The sequence below is a fragment of the Diadema setosum genome, chromosome 4, assembly GCF_964275005.1.
Source record: "Diadema setosum chromosome 4, eeDiaSeto1, whole genome shotgun sequence".
NCBI lineage: Eukaryota > Metazoa > Echinodermata > Echinoidea > Diadematoida > Diadematidae > Diadema > Diadema setosum.
Genome location: NC_092688.1, coordinates 30,133,265 through 30,145,974, shown reverse-complemented (window position 1 = coordinate 30,145,974; position 12,710 = coordinate 30,133,265). Strand labels below are relative to the sequence as shown.

Below are 12,710 nucleotides of genomic sequence, written 5' to 3'. Positions count from 1 at the left end.
ATCCAACCTCGCTTTGTGAGACAACAGACAATCTTTATTCTTTCAGTTACTACCACGATAATGAACATCTTTTGTACTATCCTACCTCTGTTAAATCTGCTAGTTCACTCTACAGATCTGCTGAAAAAAAATAAAAAATAAATGAATAAAAATATGAAAACACATCTTTCTCCATAATCACATTCATACATCTATCACCCTCTAGTATGCAGACTTTATATTGAAATACTGTGTTCTTGTCATACAATGTAGAGTACCTCTAAGTGCATGATAATGATAATGACAAGAAATATAATATCTATAATCATACTACTTCTACTACTACTTTTGATAATAATAATAATAAAAAAAATAATAATAACAAAAATGATAATGACAATAATAATAATAATAATGATAATAATAATAATAATAATAATAATAATAATAATAATAATAATAATAATAATAATAATAATAATAATAATAATAATAATGACAATAATAATAGTAATAATAATAATAATAATAATATGTTTGATTTAAAAAAATGAGTTATGCATATTTTACGGACTGACACAAAGGTGAAAAACACTGAAAATATGCCAGATATCTTTTATTATTTTCATACAATTGTACTGATTCAAACTGCCAGCAAAGTGCATGCTACATTGCTCCATGCTCTCTACGATGATGATCTCAGTTCCATGATCCTCCTGCACCCTGTACAAGGCCCAAGTTGTATCTTGATCTAAACTTTAGATCATTCACAAGCAAATGCAACAAATCTCTTACAAATACACCAACTGTTACTCAAACTTGGAATTTGTCCATGGTTTAAATCAGTGCATAATGTGATGGGCTTTCATCATTATGATGATATGCTTTGATCACTAATAATTCATGCACAGACATGCATACTTCTCAAAGCAAATATATATTTCATCTTACTATTCATTTCAATATGCAATAAAATCAGCAAATGCTAACAAACTGCCAAGGGCCACTCAAGATATCTGTATAGAAGTGAGTGTCTTGTTATAGTAGCCCAATTTTTTTAACACAAAATTACCAATATCTTAACTGATTTTCAAATTCACCCAGATGAGAAACAAGCTTAGCAGATTTGTATTGTCCTATATTTAGATACTCATTTACTTTGGAGACTTTGGACCAACAAGATTATCCTACTCTTATTTTTTTTTTTCTCAACAGTGTGCACATGTATACCCTAGACAGGTAAAACACACAAACACAAACTTATATGAACATACACATCATCATCACAACATAACTTGGAGAGCCCTACCAGTACACTTCAAAAAATACATTTGCTGTGCATGCTTCTTAAATACTTACATAATTTGAAACATATATCACATTATACAACACAGATAACTTTGTAATGGAAAGCGTTTATCCATGTTTTGTTATGTAACATTAAAAACTTTTGCTTGTTCTCTTTAAGTTTTTTCTTTCAGCTTTAGAAAGTGACTGATTTGTGATGGAGAGTAGATCTTACCCTTGTTGTCTGAAAGGACAAGTGTACCATGACTTAAAAAGTAGGTTATAAGTCTCACATGGACATCCAAAGTCACAAACTCTTAAAAACCTATTTGCACTTCTTTGATCAAATACTACATTAACCTGTTGAGGACGAGTCCCAAGTATACTCGGGCAGTTGTCTACGGGAAATGCGTGTTGTTGCAAAATCAGTCCGTTTTCAATGGGTTAACACACCGCACCAAGACAGGAAATCCTACATTTCACACCAGAAAACACTAAAGCAAGCTTATGGCTTCCTACATGGTAAACCTTTAGTAAAGAATTACATTGCAAATTTTGCCTAGCTGTATGACATTAAATTTCATAATAGACACCAGCATATTAATATATAATACCATTCTAGGTACCTCAATTGTAACTGCAGCCATACAGGGTGCTACATAAGCACTTGCCAAATTGCCCAGGGCAAGTGAAAGTCAAAATTGGGCAAGTGTTTTTGAACAATGAGGACAAATGCTTGCCCGAATCGGGCAAGTAAAAAGTTTTGAAGCCACCTTTTTTTCACCTTCATGATTATTTCCCCCAACAAACCCACAAAGTCCACCATACAGAAGCCCAATGATAATGGCTTTTAATCACCCCACCTTTGTTACTCCATTGTGTTTTAAGCGGTCTGCATGCGAATCATTGTGTGCTGTTTATTCAAATGATTGTGATTTATTAAGCCCTTGAGTTACACATGATTTTCTGTATTATTTCCCTATATTTTGGACTTTCTTTTCGGGCAAGTAAAATCAATATTCGGGCAAGTGTTTTGCAGCAAATTTGAAAATTTGCTTGCCCGACTGGGCAAGTGGTAAAATAAAGTTAAGGAGCACCCTGCCATGTATCCCCTCCCGTTTCTTTGATTTTAGAAAGAAACTGCAGTGATTAAAATTTACAAATGGTAAACAAATATTTTACAAAGAAAAACAAATAAAATCTGCCGTGAAAGAGAGAATGGGAGTCACTCCTTGGGAAAATGTCACAAAAGTCAATGAAGAAGGGTGTGACCTGACAGCAGCCTCCCCAATCCAACCCCCTGACTCCAGCACCCTTTGTTAGCCCTGGTCTGTGATCCACGGATGACTGGACATCCTTGTCCCTACCATGCAACCGTGTTTGTCCCAGTTCTGATTATATTTGTGAAAATCACATTCCTTTTGTTAAGGGGGAAATACTCCAGAGAGCGTTTGTTCCCAGAGAGACTCCCTCTCCCTCCCCCACCCCCCCCCCCCCCCCGCCCCCCTTCTCTCTCTCTCTCTCTCTGGGTGTACTCAGACCTCACCACTCCATGTTTTAAATACTGTATAACAAGGAATGTTCACTTGCATTTTAATTTTGCGAATTTCGCGAGAGCCGGGTTTCACGAAATTACAATGCAAGCTAAAGATCTTGTTTACACTATATGCATTGAATGTTCGAGGCAACTCGCGAAATTTCATGCTGCGAATTAAGGCCGTTGGCTCCCATTCACAAAAACTTCATGCCAAAAAATTGTGTTTTTGAACAAAATCATGGTATGTTTCACAGCGGAAGAAGGGAAACCCACATGACACACAACAAAAGTTCAAGTTTTTTTCAAGATTTTATTGTTAGATTTAGGAAAATTTCATAGGAGTTCACACTGCATGAATTTTTTGCCAATTCAACTTCATTGTTCTGTCTTTTCATTCTAATTCATGGTAAAAGGGATGGTCATTGAGAAATGGAACAAGAGAATGTTTCAACCTTTATTACCTATAACAAGGTTTCAGGTAAATACCTATAATAACATTAAAACAAAAGTGAACTTTTCTGAGGAACTATGCTTTACTCTCAATCTCTGACTGTGGAAAGCATTTTGAATGTGGATATAGTGGATGGAGAAAATTATATGACTGGAAGTAACTAACAAATATGCCAAATTTAGTCCTGATAAAAATAGAAATTGATTATAAATCCCACAAGTTTTGACAACTTTGAAAGAAATGATATTAATGTTACAAGGAAATCTAAACATTCGTACAGATTTCTGGACAGTTACTATTCAGTCATTCTGCATTCAAATAAAATTAGGGTTACTCTTCAAGAAAACATCATCAGTCATATATTTTTCTATGTGATCACAGAAGAGACAATAAGTATCATATGTTTTCAGAAGTATATACTTTTTTCATTCTTTTTATATTGGTGGTAGCAGTTGTTTTCCAAAATTTGGACCTGCAGACATGGGCTGTACAACTTTTACAACTGAGCAAGGGTAAATGTTCCTGAATCATTAATTTTGAACCATAAATATACACACACACACACACACACACACACACTTCGTGGGCTTGAACAGGAACTGTGGGGTTAACCTTGACCCGACCTGTGTGATACCAGTTGTGACTTGACTAGACACAGCTATTGTCTGCCAAAATGCCTGTTTTGCTCTTCACCCTTGGTGGCGTTCTGTGTCCTTGGCCTTCACAGCTGATTTCCCCTTACAACAATTCTATAGTCCCTTTTTTCTTTTCTTTTTTGGTTCAATTTCTTTCATCTCTTCTCTAACCTTCAAATAGGCTATGATACTACTTAACTCATAATGTTTGAACAAGTGGAAACACCATGCAAGAATAATTATCATAACAATAATAATACTGAGCATAAAGGCTGTTCATTGGTTATGAGTAAATCTCAGAGCTTACAACCTTACCAGTCTACCATTCGTAACATTTTCCCCTCATTCAACAACACACACAAAAGAAGAAAGGGGCATAGTGCATTAGATCTGTTTCTTCAGTCACTTTGGGCAATTCAGAACAAGTGTATACACACACTACACAAGAAAAAAAAATTACTCATGTAAGTGCCAGTCTTCACATCTATTTTGATATCAGATACATGATTTTGTATTGATAAATGTTGCAAGAATAGCATTAGTATTGATCTGGGCTAAACAATGAGAACAAAAATAAAAAAATTGTCATCACATTCATTTTTCTTCTTTTTCTGTTATCTGTAACTGGAATTAAAAAGGAAACTAGCATTGCTATAAGCTGACAAAGATGAAATCTTTCAGTTAAAAGGAAGCAAGTAGAACAGTGCTGCCATGTTTCTAGATATAGAAAACCAATGACATACAAAGCTTAAGTTAGAAACATGATAGCATTAGTTCCATTTCAAGCTGGAGGGTTAGACATTTCCTGCTTTTCCCAGAAATTGTTGGATCCCGCAAGAAATCTGTGTGGTTTTCGTTAATGAGCGAGCCAAAAGATTTCAGAGGGAGGTGGTAGAGTTAGTTCACTTGCAATGCAGTGACTCCATTCAAAATCTACTATGCAAAAGCTACCACAATGAAGGAGAATATCACAAAGACACTCGGCCATTTCTTATTACACGCAACAGGCTTGTGATGATTTATAAGTGAGATTTGAGCAAATGCACAGCAGCAGACCCAATCTGAGCACAATGTTCATTATTTTTAGCACATTTTGAAACAAAAATATTTATGCTCAGTTGACATGCAATGAGATTATATGTGTGGCAAATCATATTGCTTAAAACAGAGAGGCCCCTGGATATTTTGCCATATCTTTTGGATATAAAGAGGAACACTATCCCTTTAAGGAAAGTTACACATTTCACTTGCTGCCAAAAAAGCAGTCATGCCTGGGGATTTCCCCTATGATGTCAGTCCACAGTACTATTTTCAATTTGTCATCAGCAATGTCCCATCGGTAAGGTGAAATGTGGAAAGCAGCACTTCTTTGCAGCCTGCATCTACTTCAGCTTTCATTGTTTCTCTCTTCCTCTCTCTCAATCTCTCTATCTATCTATCTATCTATCTATCTATCTATCTATCTATCTATCTATCTATCTATTCATCTAGCTATCTATCAATCAATCCATATATCTATCTATCTATCTATCTACCTATCTATCTATCCATCTCTTTCTCTGTCCATCTGCCTGGACTATCAGTCCACCCTCTACCATTTATTTTCACTGGTGCTGACAGGATGGTGAAAAGACTTTCATTGCCCTCTTCATAGCATGGTTGGGATTACAAGAATCAGATTTGTCTAAAAAATCAACTTCATATGAGCCCCACATCAACACCATCATCACTTCCACATTATCATATCTGTCATTTTCGATATTCTGTTTACTTTAACATCAGCGGCAAAACATGCATGGCAAGAAATGTTCTCATCATCACATGTTAGCATGACTCACTTAAAACATGTTTATACACAAAACATTTCCTGAGACTGCAGCCCTTTAAAGGTAATGTGTTTTCAAATACATGTATGATATTCTGTTAGCAAAAAAAAAAATAACAAATAAAATAAAAAATTATGTCTCTGAGCTGGTCAAGTCCAATTAGCCTGTAACCTTTACACTGCATGGATATGAGATGATGTCACAAGCAAGTACCGGTATACAGAGTTGGTCCAGGTCATGTGATTGACACTGACTGAAATTGATCTCCTTGTAAACATAACAAACACCTTACAGGGTGCTAAAAATAAAAGCACTCGAATGCTTTCGCAGGGCAACTAAAACTCCTTATCAGGCAAATGAAATGACTAATGATGAGAAAAACAATGTTTTAAAAGCATAAGACCCTACTGGCCTTGCCAGAATACCAATTCAGGGAAGTGGAAGAAACATATTTATAATATCCTGCCTTGTATGGGGAATAAGGGTAAGGATGTCACTTAAACATGATTTCTCTAGACATCACCATAAATGATAAGTTAAAGGCAGGGAGTGAAACCAACATTTTACTTGGGATGGAAATATCAAGTGGACTGAAATTAATTGGTTCTTCTCAAATGACAAAATGCTACCTCTTCAGACAAAACATTTCCATTATCATTCCTTTTACAATTATAGAAGTAAACTTTACTGCTCATTTCGATCAAATCAAAAGAATATAAAGCTTTCAGTTGAAAAGAGCATTTAAGAAGTTTTGCCACATCCTGCTGTCAGATTGACTTTAAACTAAAATAACCTGAAGCCTGGCACATGTTCATTTGCTTTCAATCACTTACTGATGAGATCCTTTCAGTTAGGAGTATATGGCCTCTTCACATTACCTCATTTCATCTTATTGTAGCTGTCAGTTTATCATAATGCAGATTCTTTCCCTAGCATGTAATTCTCTTTTTGTTCCATTTCTTTTTGTGGTTTCTCTTAAGCTTACTATTTAATTAGATTATGATACAATGTCTCACATGATTCAAGGAATTAAAAATCTGGCTAATGCAGAGCACAGAGTTTCACCTACTGATATTGGACTTACAATTTCATTTATGGCTTCTTAAATTGGTGTTCATAATTTCAATGTAAAAGTAAGTTTCTTGGTCACACTGGTTTGTTACACTAGCAATTTCTGCACTCATTAACCAACTGGAACCGCATCACGACCAGAGGGGCACTGAGGCAAAGAGTTGAAACAACAGCTGAAATCTTGTTCAGTAAAGTCAACTTTTATAAGGAGTGAAATTTCCCTCTAAAGCACACATCCTGTGATCAATAATAATGTCTGCAACTTTAAACATACACACAGATTCTATGGAATAATTGGATAATGTACCATATAATCTAATCTGGAACTGTTCATAGCCAACCAGTATGTAGCCGATGCACTGGCCTACATGATGAACATTACACTTCAGTCTCTTCAGGGACTACCAGACTGAAAACCATTACAGGCTATTATCACTGACATGGATTCATCTTATAGCTATCTCCTTACTAACCAAAACAGGAAATGTTTGCTCAACAAGATGATACTGATTGAAAGTCGCTCATTTTGGAGCCTTGAGGAGGATGCAACTTTATTACTAAACTTTTTGTACTCAGAAAACCTGCTTTTTGCCCTTTCCTTTATTTGAGGATATCCCTCCTTTTTCTTCTCTTTTGGTAGTTATTTGAGGCGTGTCCTTGACAGGAGCCTGGGCCCCCTGGTATGGCAAGGGTGAAATCTCGCTGGGGTCGTGTCTCAAGGAAAAGGTCAAGTCGAAAAACAGCTCAAATTATGATCAGCCTGGGGTGCCATCACAGCTGGTTTGCTGTACCCTACATTTCTCTCCTCAACTTCTTCACTTGGAAAGGGAAGGGGTGGGAGAAGGGTAAAGACACGCCAGACCAAGAGTGGGGGTAGAGAGGAATGTAAACTTCAGAAGGGATAACGTTATCACATAATCATCAGACTTCTCTGTCTAGACTCTCACACTGGCAGCACATACTTTATATGGATGTTGATTCAAGAAAGATGTTGAAAAGGGCAAAGTGTTCAATAATCATATCCTTTCCTCTCCTGGAAAATGCCTGTCACTCCCTCTGTTCTTCTGCCTGCAGGCCATGCCCATTGTTACAAGACCAGATTTTACCCCCTCTCTGTTTCACTGTCTTCACCTTTAAAAACTGCGAGTGAGTTCATGGCAGTAGCATAGCATCCAGGTAATGTTCTCCCCTGAGGTATGAACTTTGTAACATGTTGTGCTCATCTGGTTAGAGATGGCTGACTCTGCATGGCTTAAAGGTATATTGCAATAATGCAGTAAGCAGCATTATTCTAAGTGTATCAACCTCGAGGAGATTTTGTACAATAACAAAGAGCAGTTGATTAATTTCCTGGCATTTCTGTTTAATTATAATTTCGTGGCCATGTCTTGGTACTTCATGACAAATTTATTGGAAAATTGTATAAATACAAATATAGCTCTGCTTATGATATAATGACGATACCCAGGAATACCAACATTTGCATCCATATCAACCAATGATTAGGTACCAAACTTTGGCAGGACATACTCTGTAAACCTTTAGGATTATTATTAGATGTACAAGTGTACATATCATTTCTGCTTTCTCTGAATGGCCAATCTCTATCCATGCAGGCAAGGAGTTGATTTAGTAGACAATGTAAAAACAAGGAACACTCTATTCAATCAGAAAGGAGTCACTGTTTAGCCTTTTTTCTGAGAGTACAATCCTTTTGAGAAGAAAAGAAAATGCAAAAACTTGAACCAATTAAAGGAGGGTGTGCACAAGTTCACATCAACTTACCATTCCGACAAACCCTTAACCTATGTATCTTTGCCCCTCCCCTCTGAGACATGCCATACCCACCCCATCCCCCTACCCCCCCCCCCCACACACACACACACACCAGGAGGTTAAAATGCCCCCTGACTCTAGAACAAAAGGGGAGGTCACCATGAAGAATTTGTGCTTTCAGGGAATGAGATATCCATTATCCCGCCCCCTGCCATGTCTTGGGGGCCCATTCCGACCCAGAAGCAGCAAGTATTCAGAGACACTACGAAAACTGAATGATAATGCACAGGGTCATATGTTAACAGATTTCTTCTTTCTGCCCTCAACATTTTTCCCCCCTCTTCTGAAACTCACGCTCTGTGGATTCAGCAGATGAGAGTCAGCAAAACTTGTAGAGAAAATGCCAGGGAGGGAAGAGAAAAGGAAGTCCAAGAGCTAAATCAGTCATTCTCATACCCTATCTTGTGAAATACACATTGGCAGTACTAGCATTCAAGTCCTGCTAAGTTTAGCAGAGCTCTAGTATTAGAGCTCTAGTATAGTTCTGTGATAATTTTTTTTTTCTCACATCTTGTATTGATGGTGAAGTCTTGTCTCTCTCTGAATGTGCCTACCACTTTGTAAACAGTCTGCGTTTTGAAATAATATCAACTTGCATAGTATTATGTGACTGGAGGCTCTTTGTATATTGTCACTGTAACTGAGTGTGGGTTGGGTTTCTTTAACAAAATTTAAGTTTCACTTGAGTTTAATATAGATTTTTCTGTCTGAACTAAACCAAATATATACTTTTGAAATTTATTAGTACGGAACACCATATTTGTAGTATTCCATGATAAATTTGTCAACAAACTAAAGTTCTACAATCAAACTGGTAACAGCAAAATAACAAAGATAGAGGCTCTTACTAAAGACTTGTTATTACACTTTGATAAGAAAGTACTTCTGTGTTACCGATGGCTTGTACAAATAGGCTACATTATGGTTACAGGAGTACCTACGGCACAATAGCATTTTGACTTTACAAATTAGTGTCTACTTGTGCTATTCAAGTCCACTTGGCAAGCTTTATGACTACTATAAATGCAACCCTTGATAGAGAAATGGTTACCAAAAGGACCTCACTCAGTTGTTGACACTGATCTTGCCTCTCCTGAATAGAATTGATAAATTTTATATCATAAACCGATTGCATTTTCTCCACATTTGTAAGTGTCACCTCATAGTAGGATAAACAGGGGCAGATATGTGCCATAGGATGCAGATCATCATATTCAACATTTCCTCTTACTTGAAAAGGGAGGCACACAGATTATTTTTTTCTATATCCCCCAAAAGAATAGTAATGGAGGTTTGTGATTTGCATGTTAGGTCAAGGTTAAAAACTCACAGCATGTCGTCCCTGCCCTCTTCCTGCTCTCTCAAGCCAACTGACTGTTCACATTTCTCTGATATGTGGCACAGGTGATATACAGACACTTGCTTGTCTTGCCTGCTTACCACGATCAAGGCAGCAGTCTGAATATGTACAATAGATTTTCAGGACAACTCCTCTGTCATAACATCATGAAGACCTACAAAACACTTCTTCAGCTTAGGATAGAGCACAAGGACCCTTAACCCCTAACATGCTTGGTAAAAATAGCTTGTCCTCATGTCCCCCCTTCATCTTGTTTTTACCCAGATCAGTGCTGAAATCAAATGGCTAATGTCACTGTGCACTGCAGTTAGAAAACAGGATTGAAACAAAATTCTATCCCCCTTCTTCTCTTACAAATGTGTTCTGCTCTGGTGGGTTTGAAGGATCTCTGGCCGAGAAATAAACCTCTCCCTCTCTTCTGGGTATTGCATTTCCCCCGCAGAGAGCGACGGGGAGCTGTCATTCGATAAGTTCTTGACGTATGAACAAAGAAATATGACCCACTTTGGGGAATAAAGATCCCCACCTCACTGCATGACAGATCACGGAAGGAGCCGCGTGATACGGATAGGGGCGGCTCAATCGCGCAAACACAAATCACATCTTCAACACAGCAAAACAAATCCAAAAATCTGTATTCTTGTTAAAGTATAGAGTGATATACTGTAAAGTGCCCAAAAAATCGAAGTACTCACTTGTAGCTTGCTCAGCTTTTAATGTCTGCTCTTCTGATGACCCCGGCTGCGCCATTTTTCGACCAAAATCGGGGCCGAAATCTGCTGAGTAGGGGGCAGCTCGCGACGCCTGTCACCTGTCCTTGGTTTATGAGCCCGAGACTAGACGAGCACGGCACGGGCGACTGTCGGGGGAGAGGTCCGCTCGGCTTCTGCAGTACAGGAATGAATGGAGCAAACTCGGTGTTTTTAACGTGGGTAGTTCCGGGTGTGCTAAATATTGTATGCCGTCACTTCGAGCAAACGCATGTCGGCCGCGTCAGGAGTGTGCTAAACGTATGAATGATAATGCCTATCATACCAGGGTACAGTGCGTGCAACCTGTTCCTGTATAAAAGTGGCTGCATGCACCATGACGACGAGTAGGAGGAGGGGAAAGTAGAAAATGGAGAAGCATATCGCGTCCTTACATCCTTCGATAACCTATATTTCATCAGAACTAGCCAATCAGAATTGAGTTGGTGGGTCAACATCTGCATGAAGTAAAGCTTAGGAATACAGGATTGTTTCCAGTTGTCAGCATGAATTTTGAAACTAAATATTTGTATAATATACACTGGTTATTAAAAAAAAATGTGAAAGTTAAGAACACTCATAAACGCAGACTCACTCTCACCAGAGACCCATACCCACCCAGAAACACACACACACAAATAAAAAAAAAAAAAAAAAAAAAAAACAGTTGTGAGCATGATGATGTTGAAGCTGCCTTGTATGGTTTGAATATCCATTATGTTGTTTGTTTGTTTATTTGTTGATTTGTTTGGTAAGTACGTGGAGCCACGAGCAAATCAAATCTTAGCTTTTCTTCCTTCATTTCTTCTTTTCTTCCCTTGTTTCTTTTTGTTTTTGGTTTCACTGGGACATTTATTTCATTTCATTTCATTTATTCTCCATGTCCAGAATAATACAAACTTATTACAAAGTGAAAATAATAATTTGTACAAGCAGGTGAAAATGCATATTGGAGTTAACATGATAAAGTAAGAGTGCAAAATACGCACATGAAATCAAACATTATGAAAACATGTACGTATACATACTTGCACATATATCCCTTATATACATACCAAAAATAATATACAACTGATATTTTGACATTCGTGAAGTTACTCCAAATTGAAATATTTGGCCTAAATTGCAAGGAATATGAAGGGAACTTGAAAAAAAAAACACAACTTGTACAATTTCCAAGTTACCTCAGCAAAAAGAAAGAAAAATATTTGGACTGTTTTCATTTTTGGTTAAAATTGTGGAATAAAAAGTATTTGCATACGTATATTAATATATGCTTCTCTGAGTAAAAGAATGGGCGCTCTGATTCAGAAGAGAGAGGAGAAATAGAGGTTCAAACTACTCAAAGCAATATGAAGATTTATCACTCTATGTCACAAACACAAATTGATCAAACTCTAATAAAACAAAAATCGAATAAATTAGATTATTTTAAAAAGAACGCCACATGGGAATTGTAGTGCCACAAACACACACACACAAATGCCTGACTATATGACACAACGATTCTTTACACTACAAAAATACTGTTTCATGTAATGTTCTAAAACCACTGTTCTCCTTTTTCGTAAAAGAAACTTTGATAAACACTGTTTACTTTCCTATGTCTATTCAATTCAATTCAATTCAACTTTATTTTTCATTTCCATTAAATAGACAGGGAAAATTATATACATTGCATTAACAGAACATATTTGTAATGATTTCAAAAACGTAAATGAACAAAATACGTGTGATCATGAGTAACAACATAATTGCATTTAATTTTTTTTTTTTTGATAAGGTATACACCCCCATAGTACAATGATGAGAATGGAAATGGAGGGTCCCACTGAAAAGCAAAGCCTGTACGGTATGTGACCCTCAACAACTCTGTCTATGTCTACGATTCCTTTGGTTCGAGTATACATTCGTTATAATGCCGAGTTGTTGATGCCGCGGGTCCCTAACCATGCTACAGATATCGTCTTTTCGTCCTA

At 37.0% G+C, this 12,710-nt stretch overlaps 1 protein-coding gene across 1 annotated transcript in view; it reads right to left on the bottom strand.

Moving 5' to 3' along the window:
- Positions 1 to 10,781, bottom strand: part of LOC140227109 (uncharacterized) — a 73,107-nt gene extending 62,326 nt beyond the window's left edge. The window contains exon 1 of the mRNA XM_072307540.1: positions 10,678 to 10,781. Within this exon, the coding sequence (XP_072163641.1) occupies positions 10,678 to 10,732 (55 nt within the window). The 5' untranslated portion in view covers positions 10,733 to 10,781. The remainder of the gene's footprint in view (positions 1 to 10,677) is intronic.
- Positions 10,782 to 12,710: the final 1,929 nt, after the last annotated feature.